The 18,765-nt window shown below is 39.3% G+C and overlaps 1 protein-coding gene across 4 annotated transcripts in view; it reads right to left on the minus strand.

Moving 5' to 3' along the window:
- Nucleotides 1-1,325: 1,325 nt before the first annotated feature.
- Ireb2 (iron responsive element binding protein 2) overlaps nt 1,326-18,765 on the minus strand; it is a 51,452-nt gene continuing 34,012 nt past the window's right edge. For 3 of the 4 annotated variants that reach the window (XM_020157576.2, XM_020157577.2, XM_074061609.1), the window contains 11 exons: nt 17,802-17,961; nt 16,858-16,993; nt 16,176-16,260; nt 15,722-15,878; nt 15,324-15,448; nt 11,874-11,978; nt 11,639-11,781; nt 7,393-7,540; nt 7,070-7,192; nt 4,924-5,109; nt 1,326-4,213 (listed from right to left, as the gene is read on the minus strand). In XM_020157576.2, the coding sequence (XP_020013165.1) occupies nt 4,103-4,213; nt 4,924-5,109; nt 7,070-7,192; nt 7,393-7,540; nt 11,639-11,781; nt 11,874-11,978; nt 15,324-15,448; nt 15,722-15,878; nt 16,176-16,260; nt 16,858-16,993; nt 17,802-17,961 (1,479 nt within the window). In that variant the 3' untranslated portion in view covers nt 1,326-4,102. The remainder of the gene's footprint in view (nt 4,214-4,923; nt 5,110-7,069; nt 7,193-7,392; nt 7,541-11,638; nt 11,782-11,873; nt 11,979-15,323; nt 15,449-15,721; nt 15,879-16,175; nt 16,261-16,857; nt 16,994-17,801; nt 17,962-18,765) is intronic. The other variant, XM_074061608.1, reaches the window with a different exon arrangement.

Here is an 18,765-nt window from a genome sequence, read left to right on the forward strand (position 1 = left end):
TCTCAGGAGGCAGAATTAGTGTCCGTGGCTGATTTTGGCAAAGGCATGGTACCCTATCTGGAAAACAAACTAAAAAGACTCTATGATGGGGCATAGCTCAGTTCCCAGAACCTAAGAAAACAGATTAAAAAAAAAAAGTGCCCATTTTTTTTAATGCCCCCAGCAGTACATGGTGGCACACACCTGTAATCCCAGCACTTGGGAGGCAGAGGCAGGAGGATCTGAAGTTTGAGGGTAGCCTGGGCTACATAGTTAGATCCTACATAGTGGAATCCTGCACCAAAAAAAAAAAAAAAAAATGTGTATATATGTATATACATATATATGCACATATATATATATATACACTCACATATAAATCTTTTGTGCATCTTAATGTATAGGTCAAAATGTTGGGTCATACTATGTGGTCTAAGAGACTGACCTTTTAAGGCTTGTTAGACATACTGTGAGGTCATGTTTTCCTCAACTGTTTGTCAACTTTGGATATCATGATTAAAAACTTCGAACTAAGACAAGAAATATCTTAACATTTTACTTTTCCACCGAGCCACTGGGGCACTTCAAGCAGTGGCTCTGAGTGCAGTGATCAAAGCTGGAGTGAAACAAAAATGAACAATTTGCAGAGTGAGATTACAGACCCAATTTTATACCATAAACAATGTCCTGGAGGGACATGGGGCTGGAGGTGTAGGTTTATAGCATGTGTTTGGCGCATCCAAGGCCCTGGGTCCAATCCCAAGCACCAAAACACTGTCCCTGAACACGTGTTATAGTCTAATATTTTGGAAACTTTAGCCAAACGACTCACATCAAAACAATGAAGTTGGGCTGGCACAGTCGTTCATGTTGTAGAGTGCCTGTCTAGCAGCAGGAGGCCAAGTTCAAACCCCAGTGCTGCAAAAAAAAAAAAAAAAACTTCAGTGAACGAGATGGACTGCCTGGCAGCATACAGTCTCCATCTCTGGAATGTTAAGGGCTACCCAATTAACTGGTATTTGCTTTGTGTGAGGTTAGTCTTTTCATCTAAACTGACCCCATAACTAAGTACCAGGTAGAATACTCCCTGAATCAAATTCATTTCTGTTCTTAAGATCGTCTGTTTCCTATTGCAGGCTTTGAGCTTGGTTTGCCTTTCATTAGTCTGAGAGTAGAAAGGAACCGCTAGACACAAGGATAAGAGTGACAGGCACTGGGAGTGACTATTGTCCAAACACTTGCAGAACATATCTGAGAAGAAATTTCTGGATGGTCTCCCCTTTCTTTATGAGTCATGGTGTTTTATTTTTAATTACTACAAAATACTTTATAACAAGAGGCAAATGTGATAATACAATTTTCTTTATTAAAAATAATTTACAGCATCAGTAACATACACAATTGTCATCAACTAAACTTTGCCTCCAATATATCTCTATACACTACTTAACATTATTGAACTTAAAACTGTTACACTGTTTTGTTGGCTTTAAATAATAGACAATGATTTGTAGTTATTTAAGTGATACATGGTTTCATAGCCACATCTTATGTGTAAAACTGATAGAACATCCAGCACTATCACCCTTTAGGGGAAAAAACAAAAATCAGTGAAAAGCCAAAGTCCATTTCCGCCCCCATCCTTTATACTCAAATCAAACAAAGACAGGGTCACCATCCTACACCTAAAAGCAAAAGAAAGGTGGCTTCTAATTTGACCACAGAAAAACACCAGTTTCTCCTCATCCTGTCACTCGTCACTGAGAAGGATGCACATAACACTGTTACCACATACGGGAACACCTGTGACTCCGAATTAGCTCTCAGCTGCACAGCTTTTTGTCTATTACGAGTGAAAATCCAAGCAATCTGGATAAATGGGCCCTGCCACCTCTCATTCTAGTGTTGGCATGGAGATAAAATAGAACATAATGACATCATCTTGGGAATACTTAAAGATATAATAGCATTCAGTGGTTGGGTGGTATTTTCACTCACTTCATTTAATAGGACTAGCAAAACCCAAACGTATGGCAATGGTACATGGCATAGTGTTTTTTAAAAGGTAAAAACTGCTGCTGTTGGTAGTGACCTTTGACATTATACTTGAAGCTCACAACACTGACTTGTTTCTTGTGTGCCTGTACTTCCTTTCCACATATTTGTGGGTTTTTTCCTATAACATGAAAATACCCAGATACAGTCAACAAGGTTAAGTACAATAAGAACCAACAGATGCCACATGTTTGCAGCCGTTGGCTGAAGGCGGGATGGTAAGGTGTGTGCACTGGAACACGTTTAAAACTTGGCTTATGAAGCTTTCAGTTCATTATACATAAGCAAGAGACTAGGAGAACATTGATTCTGTTCTTGAAATATAGGACTTGCTTATATTATTACTGGACCAGGCAGACTGGAAAAGTCAATGCTTAATTCATAGCTGTATTATTACTTCTGGATTAATTACTTATGGTGATGTCCATAGTGTTTTCCCATAAACTACAGACAGAGGACGCCTCCAAAATAATACAGATTTTTTTACTCCCCTCTACACCACCTGGAATTACCAATTTCTTCAAAGCATGTAACAGGTATTTTAACATTCAACTTGTAACTTCTCCATTCCTAACTAATGTTTCCATGTAAATTAAAAACACATGCACTGACAGATACACAGCATTTATCAAGAGCACAGTATGATTTGAAAGTACCAAAGAATATACAAAAATTTAAACAAGAGGAAATTGTTTTGTTAAACTCTAGTCTAACTTATTGTCTTAAACAGGTATTTGCAAAATTTCTTTTTTTTTTTTTGTGATCACCCACTGCTCTGGTTCTGCATTTTAGCACAAAACAGTTCATTTTTCATTCTGGGCACTGTAAGCTACTTCTGAATCGCAGTAACTTGTCAAGTCAAATGAAGGTCCCCACGTGAAAAAAAAAACCATTACCATTCACCTTTCTCTAAGCTTAATTTTGTAATTAAAAATGGCACAGGACCTTGTGAAATTTGTTGACAAAACATTTGCTGTGACAGACAGATCTGCATACTGACCCTCAGAGAGCGACCGCAGTGTTTTACCCTTATCATCAGCTTCGGTTCAACCAGACCAACCATGGCAAAATTAATAGAATCGCATATCCCAGGCAAAAATGATTCAAAATCAAGCCAGCAATTTAAATAACTAAAAAATAACATTTTTTAAATGCATAGGGGTGAACCCCCGTATAATTCAGGGTGGGTAATTTCAAAGTCTAGAGGCAATCAGGTTAGAGTTTAAAGATTCATATTCTTGTTAGCATCCATAAAGGAGTGTGGGTTCAATTGGTGTCACCTAAATTAGGTTATAGGAAGCTATAACTTCACAAAAGCTGAACAAAATAATCCAATCACTATAATATCATCTGAAGCATGCCAGAGGGTCATGGCGCATCAGAGGTGACAGAAATTCTCATGGTGACACATGGAACACATGATCAGTTATACTCTGCAATGGTCCATCTTCAGATATGGAGGAAAGTGGCTGGAAAGGACAGAATGATTGTAATCTGGGGCAGCTTCTGCCCCTTGTAGTGAGACAAAGGATATACCTGGCTTATGTTACAAACTTAGGAATGCCAACTGTGTCCAGCTCAATTCTGAAAAAGAATTCATTGAAAAAGTCCATTTATAAATCAGATCCTACCTTCCACAACTTTACAGTCTTATCTGGCTTCTTATATTCAATCTCCTGACTCTTAAACCAACAAACAGTAGTTCAGTTTTTTAGGTGCAAAACTAAACAAACAACTTTGAGAAGGTTACTCATAGAAGAATCTTCAACACAAGTTCAAATTCTGCCTTTATTTACAAAATGGTCTGATAAAATATTCCCCCCCATACTTACAGGTCTCTTTCACAACACACTTCACACGTTGATTTTAGCAATGTTAATAGCACCATTCGTATATTATTTAAAATCAAGATTTCTTCGCAGTCACCACGGTGATTCATAATCATTTACATCCACAGATGGATAAGTGAGTATACCGAACTGTTTGCAGCTCCATGGCAAAGATTCCTGGGTCCAGCACAAAAGGCCGTGCAGTTACCAGTCACAAAAGACATCACAGTGAGCAGATACTATAAGAATTTTCGTGCCACAAAGTTTAACAATCCTCCATGTTTGTACAATGTTATCTCCACATCATTTTCAAATGAAGCAATCGCGCTGAATACTTTTCCAGTACTTGTCTTGAAACAAACAAAAATATCTTGTGAGTGGCAAAAATCTTCACAGTGTTACTTAGTGGTTAAAATCATGTCTTCTTAGTCACGTATTTTGCCTGACTTTCCTGGTTCTGATTTCATAAAGTGATTGCTTAGAACCCTTGTGTTACTTAAAAAAATACCTGAAGTAGCTGCCAATGGACTTCACAGCTAAATAGAAAAACAGGTACTTTCAACCCTCACTCTAAATGGCAAGTCATACCACCTAGAGCCTAAGTCAAAGGACTTAGATCGACTGATGTACTAAGTTACTTAGTTGCTATTCTTACGCATTTTACAGCAAGTATTCATTACATGTAACGTCAGCCACTCCTCCTTTATTTCCATAGTTGTAGTCTTACTCTAACCCCCATCGCTCAACTTTTGCCTTCTCTTTAGAGCAGAGTACATGCATGGGTTAAAATCAGACCAAAAAAAAAAGAGCGGAGGTTGGCACATGAAATTGGAAGTCAAGACTCCCCTCCATGTCTTTTTTTCTGGACTTAAGCATTTAGTTTTATTTTTCCTCAAAGAAACAGCTGTATCAACAAAGTACAGAGGAGACAGAACCATCTTAAGCTGCAGCTTCTGTGCATTAACACTAGAATGCAACTTACAACTGCTTCTTACTCAATTTACAACCATCTATTAGAGTACGAAGTGCACAATCATGTATTTAAGAAGTTTAGAGATACCTTTATATTTAACGTAACTCCAGGGAAGAGCTCTTCAGGAAATGTTAAGGAAAATGTTTCTTTGCCAGAGAGGCCCAAGGAATCTGCATTTTCTCCTGGGAGGAACTGAAGTGGAGCTATGCCAATCCCAATCAAATGATCTTTGTGTATTTTTTCATAACTTTCAGCCAAAACAGCTTTCACACCCTGCAACAAACATGCATTTTATTCCCTGGAATCACTTTTGAAAGCTGATTTATTGAGCACTTTAAAGGGACAAATATCTACTCTGGACTTCTGTAAACAGTTTTGAAGGCATACTCAAACAGTTCTGAAGTCAGACCAATGTATTTATGGAAGCCTTCTGTACAGTTTTTAAGGAGCTCCCTGAGTTGTTCCGACTCCCTCTTGCCACTCCAGGGTTAAACACTGTGTCTAGCACATAGAAAGTGGTTGTTCCAACTGCAAATAGGGCTCCGTGGAATTTCTTTTAAACAGGGGATCTAACATACACCGTCCATCTCCTGAAATGCCCCTTAAAGAAAGAAATGAAGGTATGTGGTCATACCACCCTGAACATCCCCAGTCTCATCTGATCTCAACAGCAAAGCAGGGTTGGGCCTGGTTAGTGCTTGGACGGGAGAAAAAAAATAAGGTAGGTCTAAACCCACAGCAACAAAGGGGACAGGATGAGAAAACTCAGAAGGCAGAACTAGGTAAGTGACATCACAGACAATGTTGATGCTACAGAATGACATCATCAAGAAGATCTGAGTCACCCTGCAATGCAGAATTTAGGTCTTTTTTTTTTTTTTTTTTTGACAATACTGATAGGACCTTGCTAACTTTGCCCAACTGGCCTCAAACTTTCAATCATCCTGCTTCCACTTAGAATTTAGGAAGTCTTGAGACTCAGAGGTGTGAAGTTCTGGGAATACTGGAGGTACTGTTTAGGTCTACAGGAAGCAGTTCAACACCTACTCTGGAGGAGTAATGTTTATTCTCTGGTGAAAATGAACCAGAGAAATTCTAGATCTGTTTCTCAATTTCTTTGTCACTGCTGTCTAAGGAGCCTTTGAAGATATTTTCTTCCCTTAATTGTATCTTCCTCCTCACCTTCCTTCTCCTTTTAAAACTTTAAGGCCACAGACACATTGTTTTTGCTTACATACTATTTTTTTTTTTTTTGTACTTTATAAATAAAAAAACAGCCAGCTATTGCCCCTGGGAGGCCATTCTCCCTGCTGTGAAGGCATGGAGAGACTGGCCTGAGAATGCCAGACTAGAAAGCTGGGGATGAAGAAATCAAATGGCCTCAGGAACAGATAACTGCAGAAAGGTTTCTGAATGAGAAACATGGCTGACCACCAACAGCAGGGCCCACTAACTCAAAATCCAGCCTACACCCACAGCTTAAAACTAGTTCTAGTAACGTCCACATGAATGTACAGCCAAGGATTACATGGGATATGAGAAAAGTCTCCAACTGTAAAAAGACAAAAAAAAAAAAAAAAAAAAAGACTGGAAGTTTTAGAATAAAAACTGTATTTAATAAAATACTTGTAACTAGCATTTTAGAAATCTACACACTCTGTTTTACAAACAGATGATGAGGGTGTGCATTTGGCCAGCCTTTTCACAGCTGTAACTGTAAAGGGAAGCCCTTATGAGCACGTCATATGGAGTTTCGACAGTAGACTGCCCATTTGCTCTACAATAAAGAACAGTTTTAAAACAAAGAACTCCTACCTCCTTCAAAAAAAAAATCTAAAGAGAAATGCCTTCTTGCAGATGGCCAGGCACCATCATCTCCTATTGGGGAAGGGAAAGAAAAAGCGAAACTTGACTGGTCCACTACTACTAATGGAGCAAATCAGAGGGAATTAAATAAAAAGGTGGCAAATAAAACTGTGAGGGGGCACAAGTAACTATTACACTGAGACAGCTTAAGACAGAATCCTCCATTCCCTCTCACACCGACTTCCTCACCTAAGAAAACTGATGGAGGTTTAACCAAATACAGAGTATTAAAATGCAACTAGATGAGCACTACAAAGCAGATCACAAACATGAGGTCCAACTGCCATCATTAAAGTTCAAGTAAGTAAAATAAACTTTGAAAAGATGTAGGGATAGAAAGCAATATGAAATTTTTAAGAATCAATACCAGTAAATATGGTCCTTTGGCAGCCCAGTCTCTCGAGTTTCCTGAACCGTATTTCTTTCCTGCTAAAATAATCAGTGGGATGCCTTCTTTCTGGTACAGCTCTGCGGCTTCAAATACATCTAGCTGCAGATTAAATAGAAATGAACATCCTTAATGTAATTTCTTTTCTTTTTTTAAATTACTGTTTTGCTGGCGGCACACTGTGGCATTTCCTATAGCATAGCTGAATTTGCACCCTCCATCATTCTCCTTTATCAACTCTCCCCCTTAATGCAAATTGTGACTGAGTGAGCAACTCCTAGGCACTTTGGACACATCCTCACCGTCTGCCCAGATGGGAAGTGAATTGTTTTGGGAGCTGGCTTTCCAATAAACTTGTTAAAGAGCTTGATATTTGCAAACGTGCCTCTTGTCATCACAGCATCGTTACCTCTCCGGGCTCCGTAAGAGTTGAATTCACGAGGGGTAAGGCTGCAAGAAAGTTAGGAGAGGCAGTTTTCATTCCATATGGGAATTCATGCATGGATAATGTCAAGCTGATACAGAAACAGAAAAAAACAGCTATCATTAAGCAACTCACCGACACTGTTTCTTCTATAATAACCCCAATTAAACTAATGTGAAGCAAACTCAGGTATGGTATTTTAATCATATACATTTCAATATGCTTCTCTAAAAGATAAGACTCAAAAAATACCATCCCCAGTGAGGGGTAAAAGAAAGCCATGGGGGAGGGTGAATGGGAAGAGGGACAGGGATTAGAGAGAATACTGGGGGCTGGGGTAGAGGGGACCAAAACACATCTCTCACACACACACATACACAAACACACGTGTGCGCACGCACGACAGCATAGTGAAATACTGCTTCAAAAGGGCAGGAAGGAGGGAGGTAAGGGAAGATAACAGAAGGCGTGAACGTGTTGAAAGCCCTAGTATTAATGTATGCTAATCTAAACAGCAAACACTTGAGTTCAAATCCCAGTGCCCCCCGCCAAAAAAGAGTAAAACCAAATGCCCAAAACAACCATTATTAAGCACCTCCTTCCCAAAATAATTTTTTTTTGGTGGTACTGGGTTTGAACTTAGGGCCTCACACTTGCTAGGGAGGTACTCTACCACTTAAGCCGCTCCACCAGCCCCCCAAAATAATTTCTTAATATTAGCCAGTCAACAGTCAAATGTACCTGAATTTTTCTATAAGTTTTTTAAAACTGAAAACAAAAACACTTTTTTTTGTACTAAATGTGAACTCCGGGCCTCACACTTATGCTCTACCACCTTGAGCCACACTCCCAGCCCTCTTCTGTTTGGTTATTTTTCAGATAGGGCCTCGTATTTTCTCTGGAGCTAGGCTCAGACCACAATGTTCCTACCTATACTTTCTGCATTGCTGGGATTACAGGCACAAACCACCATATCCAGCTTGCCCGCTGAGATCGGGGTCTCACCAACTCTGCCTGGGCTGGCCTCAAAACTCAATCCTCCAGATTTTTGTCTTCCCAGCAGCTAAGATTTTAAAACCTTGTTTTTAATGGTGCCTGAGATGGAACCCAGGGCCTCAATCATTCTAGGTAAATGCTCTACCACTGAGTCACACCCCCAGCTCCAATACCACTTTTAAAAAGAAAAGTTAATTTGCTCAAATCATAATGTAAATATAATTCATACTTATTCAGTTCAAGTCTCATAAATTAAGCCATTTCTTATACAGTTTTCTGTGTCTACATTGTGCTTACTGTAGTATCATTTAACATGTTTTTCTGCTGCCTTATATCTTATAAACCAGATGTCAAATCCAGGTACCTGGTAACATTTGGGTTGGAGTTTTTTTGTTGTTGCACTGCTGGGGTTTGATCCGCCTTGCGCTTGCACTTGCTAGGTTGGCAATCCACCACTTGGGTCACACCCCAGCTCAGGTTTCTAATTTTTGGCAACAACATGTCATAGTTGGAAGGACATAGGTACTTCTATCATGAAGCACATGACCTCCAACTGTAGTTTTCTGGAATGTTATCAGCAAGTGATCACCATGGTCTAGACTGATTATATCACAGAGAACACAGCAATACTCTAATTCAGTCATTCCTTTTTCCTATTTTAGCTTTAGGCTTCTACAAAGACAGACTTCCCATCACCAATGATTTGGCTATACTGAAAGAGATTCCATGAGGAAAGGCTGGTTCAAGATCTAACTGTTCACTGCTTCCTATCATGTGGTAAGGTAACTAATGTGGCAATTTTTTTTTTTTTTTGCGGACTGGGGTTTGAAGTCAAAGTCTACATCTTGAGCCGCTCCATCAACCCTTTACTGTGTGTGTGAGACAGATAGATAGATAGAGAGAGAGAGAGAGAGAGAGAGAGAGAGAGAATGTGATGGGTATTTCTGAGATAGGGTCTCTCGAACTATATGCCAGGGTTGGCTTTGAACTGTGATCCTTCTGATCTCTGCCTCCTGAGTAGCTAGGATTACAGGAGTGAGCCACCAGCACCCAACTTGTTTTTTCTTTTAGTGTCATTATGAACTCATATATTTATTAATTTTCACCATTTTTTTTTAGTATATAATAGCTGTTCCTAAAATGACTTGGACAGGTTTCAATGTTCCATATTCATACATGTATAGACAGTACATCAACCATATTCACCCTCCACCTTCCCCTTCACATGCATGACCTGTGTCAAAGTCCTGTCCTTTACTATTGCTCAAGTGTCAGTTAATTGTTCAGTGGGGTTTGCCTTGGTATTTACCCGTAAATGTATTGTGCTTTGATCAGTCTAACCCCGAACTCATGTACTTCAATGTTTGCTATGTTTAGGTCCTTTCCAGTTTTCCTGACAGTCAACATGTCCTGTCTTTGAGCAGTGACAAATTCAAGTTAGTTCCTGAGTGAGACCTTCTGACATAGCATGGTACTCTGACAACTTCCCTGCTTTTGTTACAAGATGCCCAGATCATCCTGTACATTCTACTACCATATTAGAATCAATCATTCCTCTAAGACACACTTGACTTGCTGCTTCCACTGGGAAATGCTATTTTAATTTCTTTTTGTAGTTCTAGGGATTGAACCCAGGGCCTTGGGCAAGTACTCTAACACTGAGCTATGTCCCTAGTACCACCATACCCATCCTTCCTTTTCTTTTATACTTTGAGACAGGATCTTGCATAGCTTGTCCAGTCTGGCCTCAACTTGCGATCCTCCTACCTCAGTCTCCTGAGTACCTAGGATTACAGGCATGTACCATCATTCCTGGCTTAAAAAATGACTTTTTAGAGGCAAGAAACAACTGAACAAAAATATTTCAGCAACCAACAATTTTTATCAGCCTCTAACTTGAAACTTCTTACTTCAGGATGGGAGTGATGGTGGTGGTACTGGTGGTAGGAGAGGGGATGGGTATCTTTATTTTAGAAAATTCTAACTGATGAGACCTACTGGATTAAATGTGCTCAAATAATCATAATGCATATAAAATGGTATATCTGAGAAAAGTGGGAACTGATTTTTATTTGGAGAAGCTATGTCACAATTATGACCAAGATGGAAACCATAACCAAAAACTATTAGGAGAAGGAAAAATTTTATTTTTTACACTCGTAATAAAACTAAACAGTGTGAATCTATGTTAAGTCAAGATACACACCCCTTAGTTTTGCAAGATATTTCAATGAAAAATCTTGATATCAAATAAGCATCCAAAAGCTAATCAGAAACCAATATTGCAAATTCTGCATTAGCAAAACATCTCTGTTAAAACAGTTCAAAAATAGACTAACTCTTCATTATTAATCAGGGATGAGATTTTTATCTCCTATATAGATTTATTGTCCCTAAAAAAGTTCAGGCTTGGGGCTGGTGGAGTGGCTCAAGCAGTACAGCACCTGCCTAGCAAACATGAGGCCCTGAGTTCAAATCCCAGTGCCACCAATTAAAAACAAGTTTAGGCTCAAGAGACAGCAGATGTCTTTTGATTAATACATATCAACCCTGGCCTCACCACTGTACCTTTTGTAGCCCATAAAATAAACATTTACTACACCAGTGTTGGGAAGCTGGTTAGAAACAAACCATCAGGCCTCATTTGGTGGCTCAAAGAAAGCTGACTTTTCAACAAAGTAGCACTAAGAAAGAAAAATCTTGGGCTGGCAGAGTGGCTCAAGTGGTAAGAGTGCCTACCTGGCAAACATGAGGCCTGAGTTCAAACCCAGTGCCACCAAAAAAAAAAAAATCAGTTGTTTATAAGACTGTAAGGACTTCATGAATTACTTTTTAGGCTGGCCTTGACCTTGCCATCCTTCTGCCTCTGGCATGCTGAAATTACAGACATACACCACCATACCTGGTCCTTAAGGACTCAATTTAAAATAGCAATTTCTATTCCTAAAATCATAAGCAAAGAGAGGTATGACAGGTGCCTTCCAGTTCTTATGAAGTCAAATGTTATGCTAACAATCAGACATCTAAGATGGTATGCATTTACTGAATAAAGGAACAAGACCAGTAGAAGCCTCTCAAACACTAAGAAAGAAAGTGAAAGAAAAACACCCCAAAGCATGTATACGTACCCTCTGTTTGTCAAATACTTAGCAGCAGCACTACTCCTAGCAATACTTCCAGCAGGTGATATATGGTCTGTCGTGACCGAATCTCCCAAGTATAGTAAGACATGGGCATTTTCAATAGGCTGGAGTGCAGCTGGCTCTTTGGTCTACAAGGTAAAAGTGCAAAGCATTGAACCCTTCCCAAGGTTTTTTTGTCTATAATGAGGTTTAAAAGATCACACAATAGAACAGTACTTACAAGCTTATCAAAAAATGAAGGACATCTGATATAAGTAGACTTTAAATCCCATGGAAACAAAACTGATTCTGGTGCTTCTAAGGAATTCCACCGTTTGTTTCCCATCTGTGAATATGGTTTGGGTAGAAAAACAAACCAAAGGAAGGTAAGAGTCAAAAAAGAGAGATATAAAAATATTCATGGGAATAAAAATAATACTTAAATCAGACTGAAAAGGGAAAAGGCCTTACCCACTTAAAAAGCTAAGACACTGTGTTTTTTAAATCAGGACATTTGAACAGAATGAATAAAGCCTTGCTTACCAACTTCCAGCCCACAAGATCTTCAGGAACACTTCAAGAGTTAAGTTTCAATGTACACTGAACATAAAGACTTTATAAAGTCAGAAGAAAAATCATCCATAAAGAATTTGAAGAGAACTATACATGTTGTGAGGCATGTGTTAATCTTTAAGAATGTTATCACAAGGAAAACAACTCCACTTTTTCCAATCTATTTATCCCACATCACTGCCTGTTAGTCCTGCCGTTAAACTATACCAAAATGTCATCATTTCTCACCACCTCCACTGCTACCCCAATGGTCCATTTCAGCAATAATTTTTATATCCTGGACTATTGTGTCTTCCTGATTCTAAACTCCTTTCCCAATTCTCTCCCCTTGAGATATTGTCAATACAGAGTGAGCCTTTTGAGTAGACTATGACACTGTTCAAAACCTTCCCATGGCTCTCTCAGCTAACCCAGGTGATGAGTTCTCAGCTATGAGAACTGGACACAAGCAAGGCGAGATGCAGTCAATTGAGTTTACCTGTAGGCCGAGATGGGCCCAGCCCTCCCCCACTAAACAGGGAAAGGCAGAACAGCTGCGTCTCCTAAGCTGCATTCAGAGAAGCAGGAACGCAGGTTTCTCCTGTTGCAATGCCCTCTGTTTGCTTCTATAAAAGACCCCTGAAGGCGGAAAAGGGGCTTTTTGCTTTCTGCTTTTGCCTTTTGGGGCTTTACTTTGGGCTTTTTTGTGTGGGAAGCTTTTGGAAGGGAAAAGAATTATTGAAGGGAAAATGCTAAAGGGAAAAAGGAACAATTGCTAAAAGGGAAAATGCTAAAGAGGGATTGATAGAAAGTTTGCACTAGGAACTTTAACACAGGCTTCAGAAAGCAAAGCTGAGAAAGAACTTCATACATAGGCCTTAGGAAAGCTAAAGAAAAGCCAAAGAGAACAAGGGACAGTGCACAGTACAAGTCTAAGGACACAGACCTTAAGAGTTATGTATATGCAGGTTGTAGGGGAGGCTGTTGCAAGTTTGTAGCACCCAGGCTTTAAGAGAGCAAAAGAGAGATGAGACAGTGCAAGCCTGGGGCAAAAGACTTTAAAAGCAATTAAGGTAAAGATAAACTGAGAGCAAACACACGGACCAGTGCAAGCCTAAGGAAAGAGGTTTTAAGTGAAGTTTTAAAAAAGGGTGTAAAAAGCAAGGTTTTAAGGACTACAAGAAGCAAGGCCTTAAAAGAATCAAGATAGAGAAAAAGAAGCAATGAGGGTTGTGCATGTCCAGCCGAGAATACAATACACCTGACCCCAAATTTCTGTCTCTCCTACATCTTGTCTAAAATCTCCAGTCGCCCCCAGTTAAGCCCAGTTAGGACCAGTAACAACCAAGGAGTGAGAGAGAAAACCTTGCTCCAGCAAGGGAGGGAGCCTGAGAAACGGCGCCCCCTTCACCCAGGTTGCCAAAGACTGTTCTAATCACTTAAAATTTCCTCTGTAATCGGGACCTCCATTTTCCCTATCATCCTTTGTATCCACTGTGCTCTGGTTACACCCCATTCACTACAGTTCCCTCCATAAGGTCTTCACACTGTTTGTTCTTTGTTCAGATACAAGGCTGACTCATTCACTCCCTTCAAAACTTTGCTCAAATGTCAATCTACAATCTGAGCTAGGCATGGTGGTGCATCTCAGCCCTCAGGAGGCTGAGACCAATCTGAGTTATATACTGAGACTGTGATCACAAAACAAACACCTCCCACAAAACCCTGCAACCTGCTGCTTCCCCAAATTTACATTGATCCTCTTTATCCTAACTTATTTTTCTCCGTGGGACTTACATACAAGTGACCTAATTACTTCCTCTGTGGCTCAGTCTGCCCCCGCTCCCCACGAGAATCTTGGGTTTTGGTCAATGATGCATCCCAAACACCCAGAAGCATACCTTCACAGTGGGGCCTCAACAAACATTTGGTAACTGAGTGCTTTCTTGGATTTCATACGTGTATTCTGTTTTTAAAATAAGTTTGTATTCACGTGATTGCTTTTTATGTGGATAAAAACATTTGAAATGATGCTTAAGAAAGACATAACTGGTTACTCTAAAAAGGCAAAGTAAAAGGTAAGGGAAAGATTTCATTATTTGCTATTATTTCCTATAACTTTAGCACCATTTCAATGAAGTGACAAATTTAAGGGCAGCTTCTATGAAGTGTATCTACATTCAGGATGCCAAATATAAGTCCCCACTGTTTACACCTGTAAGAAAAATTATCTTTTCTATCAAAGTATTTGTTACCTTCTTAGATTACTTAAAAATTCCTCAGGTTGCCATCTTAGGTGACTTGCATGTTTAAAGGCTCCTTGCTGCTTCTTCCGGATTCCTGTACAACTCCATTGCCTGCCAAACTGCACGACCTAAACCATCCCCCAAGCCTTTTAGCCAATCTGGGAAAGACTGTGAACCTCTGACCTGGACAAATCCTAGGTAAGGGGCAGGTACAACTGTGTCAGGGAAATAAGGAGGACCCACTGTCAGCCATTTTGTGCTTGCATGTTTGCTTAGCAGGAGTGAGCACAAGCTTGCACCCTCTTGATCAAGAGAAATTGTCTTGTCAAGATTTCCTGTCTCTTGTGTGTCTGTTTTCAGCACTGGAGGTTTATCAATTCCAACACACCTAACAAGTAAACAAATCAATTCTAATACTCTAAGTCATTCTCTTGTAACTAGCAACTCCAGATATGAAATGACTATTGCCCATTAAAAACTGTATTCAAGGGCTGGTGGAGTGGCTCAAGTGGTAAGAATATTACTGCTAGTTAGTGAGAGGTCCTGAGTTCAAAACCCCAGTGCCACCAAAAAAAAAAAAACCCTGTGTATTCAAGCTGGGTGCTGGTGGTTCATGACTGTAATGCTAGCTACTTGGGAAGCTGAGGGGGATCGCGGTTTGAAGGCCGGCCCTGAGAAACAGTTTAAGACCCCCATCTCCGAACTAACCAGAGCAAAATGGACTACAGTGTGGCTCAAGCGGTAGAGCACCTGCTTTACAAGAGTAAAGCCATGAGTTCAAGATCTAGACACACCAGAAACAAAACTACTGAAAATAATGTAACTTAATTTTTTTCTTCTATTCAGAAAGATGATGAAATAAAAGAACTCTATTAAACAAGCAAAACTCTTACCTCTACCTTTTCTTTTAGTGTTTTAAACATGGACAATATAACATGCTCTTCCTCTATCTGATGAACTTCTTCTCGACTAGGCCAAATATCACGCAGGTAAACGTTCTTGCCCACAGGGTCAGTACCTGGTTAAAAGATCGTAACATGGTATCGGCAGCACAAAACTTCCTCAATGTTCATACCTTTTCAAAGACATGTCACAGAAACCAAAAAAATGATCAAACAACAGATGTTTCAGGTCTAACTGGCTGGAAGGACTAAATACTTGCACATCTTATATTCTTCGCATGAACACAGAAATCACTAACAAATTAAAGACAGGACAGTCTAAGGAATATTTTTTAAGTTAACTTCTGGAGGAAATGTGTACACGTCCGAATGAATGAAGGAAAGCATACCTAAAGGCTCTGTCTGGAAGTCTATATTCACTGTGCCTGCGATGGCGTAAGCCACCACTAAGGGTGGAGAGGCAAGATAACTGGCACGAACACAATCACAAAGTCGACCTTCAAAACTTTTGTTTCCAGATAAAACTCCACAGGTAACCAAATCACCCTGAAACACACACACATATTAACAAATACACTTGAACTGAACTTGTACAAACCTGGATAATCATACATAAGCAATCTCAAATATCACAGTTCTTAGGGCAAGGCAACCAAGAAACACCACTTTTAGGTACAGAACTACAAATCCTACAAATAAACTAAACTAATTCCTCAGAGTAATAAAGAAATATTTCAAAAGTCTAGAAAAAAATATTCACAAGTTGCTCTTTCCAAGAGAAGCCAAGAACCACACAGATGCAAAGCATTTATTAACAAGGCAGAGTTAAAGCCCACATTTTACCTGTTTTACTGCATTTAAAACCGCTTCTGACAAGGGTGCTGTGTTTCCCACACACGTTGAACATCCATAACCAACGATTTCAAACCTGCATTTGAAAACAAAAATGTGACTGGATGGCATGCGACATTTGCAAAGAAAGGACAAGTCTTAGCTTTCATTTTCATCATGGCAGTAAAATCACTCAAAGCATATTCTCATGGATTCACCCTCATCAACATATAGGTCATTTCCTACTAGATCAGCACACTGTCACGTCACATGAGAAAACTACTCAAATGCAACCCACTAGGAATGCAACAAAACCTTTCTAAAAAATTCATATTGTACTCCAAATAGACTCCAAAGTGTCTATTTATACTGCAAAGTACCAAGATGACCTGGCTCAAACGATTTCACCAAGCTGTGAGATTTCCTTTTCTGAACTGCATACAAGTGGAAACTTGGTACTTCTTGGTATCACTCTTGCACTGCCTGTTACTGTTACTTGGTTTTACAAGTCTTTAAATGTCTGCTGAGTGATAAGGCCTCAAGCATTGTGTGCTAATGGAAAGGCAAAAAGCAGAACTACAGCATATTTTTTTTCTTTCCATCTTCTCTCTTTGTTCATGGAAGGTTCTAACAAGCAGCTTCAACAGCTGCTTAGTACCAGTGTCCATATAAATAGTGGTTAACTGTCACTTACCCCAGCTTACTAAGATAGGGTAAAACTCCACTTGAACTGAGGTAATGTGTAACCATCCCACTGCCAGGAGATAAGCTTGTTCTTATGTAAGGTTTAACACGAAGACCAGCTTCAACAGCCTTTTTAGCCAGAAGACCTGCACAGTCAATAAACAATGACTTATTACAGCAGTGTTTCTTTCCGTCTTTCATACTAGCATAGGAAGCAAGAAAGTGGTTAACAAATTAAGACTCCAATTCAGATTAGAATGCAAACCCAAATCTGTAAACCTTCATTACTTTTCCACTTTATTCTGTTGACTTGCTTCATTTAAACAAACTTAAATGGTAGGAGATATACACCTTTACGTTGTGTATATTAAGGTTAGGCTGATCTCACGCAAACAGAAAAAAAGGACGTACATGTAAAATAGGTAGGATTAACTGAACATTTTCAGTGCCATAGTCATAATAAACTAAAGGGAACTTAACGTTTAGTATGTTTTGTACCACTGAATAATTGTTCCAATGTATATACAATTTCATTTACAATCTTTGCCAGTAATTTTTCACTCCCTTTCTAAATAAAATTTAGTGCGCTATGATGGTAAACTTCTTGTAGAAAACCAAAAAATACCTGTTAATTAGCAGAAGAGAGATGTAACCTAAAGCTAATTTTTTTTTTAATGGAACTGGGTTTAAACTCAGGGTTTTATGCTTGCAAAGCAGGCACTCTACCGCTTGAGCCACATCTCCACTCCTTAAATTATAATTTTAATAGTTACCTTCTGTGTAATAAAAAAAATTAGTAATATAAATCAAACTCAGGCTCCTGAGGACTTAATTAAAAACCTTAGCAGGTCTCCCAATATCAAACACAGACACTAACAGTCAGGCATAATCTATGGGAAATTAACAGAACAGAAAAATCAAACAATAATTTAGACCATGAGAACATCTACTTACCTGCAGCAAGCATGACAGATGGGTTGCAATTATTGGTGCAGCTGATAACTGCGGCAATGACCACTGATCCGTGAGACAGCTTATACTCACTTCCTTCATAATGGATAGAGATGCTATCATTTTGTTTTTCAGCTGCAATTTGGAAGCCTTTAAATCCAACCTGTATAAATTCGCACATAAATATAAGGTAAATATTATGGACTTGCACAGGAAAAGACTGTAGAAAATAAGCAGGCACCTGACGCCTGCAGGCTGAACAAAGTTGTACGGTGTGAGTGACGTAGCTCACCTCAGCTGAAGCCTGGCCTGAATGCTCATGCCGGGAGTTTGCCGAGAACTCAGATCTTACTTGGCATTATTCTGTACTCGTTCCTACTCACAGAACTCTCAGAGATGGTACAAACTTCTTCTATTCTAAAAGATCTGCTCTCTGGGCTGGTGGAGTGCTTCAAGTGCTAAGAGCTCCTGCCTAGCAAGTGTGAGAGCCTGAGTTCAAAACCCCAGTGCCACCAAAACAAAACAAAAACTAAAAGATCTGTGTGAGTGCAGAGGAGATGAAGCAAGATTGATTATGCGCTTGTGTTAACCTGGTGTTAGGTATATGGTAAACCATTATACTATTTTATTTCTATAGAAGTTTTAACATTTTCAAAATAAAAAGTCAAGATCCTAAAAAGAAATGCTCTGAAAAGAAGGCCAACTCCCAGTTCTAATACAACAGAGAAAGTGACAAGATTGACACCATGATTCTCAAACAGAAAACAAACCTTCTAAAGGCAAAGAAGTCACTTGTTAACTCAGTTACACTTTACCAGATTCTGAGTAATCCATACAGGACGGCCCAACAAAACTTTATGTGACAGTGTAAACACTCAGTATCTGTGCTGTCCAACCCAAGAGCCACAGACAAATGTAGGTACTCAGACTAGAAATGGGAGTACTCTGACTGAAAAACTTATTTTAT

Source organism: Castor canadensis, chromosome 19, assembly GCF_047511655.1.
Source record: "Castor canadensis chromosome 19, mCasCan1.hap1v2, whole genome shotgun sequence".
In the NCBI taxonomy this organism is placed as follows: domain Eukaryota; kingdom Metazoa; phylum Chordata; class Mammalia; order Rodentia; family Castoridae; genus Castor; species Castor canadensis.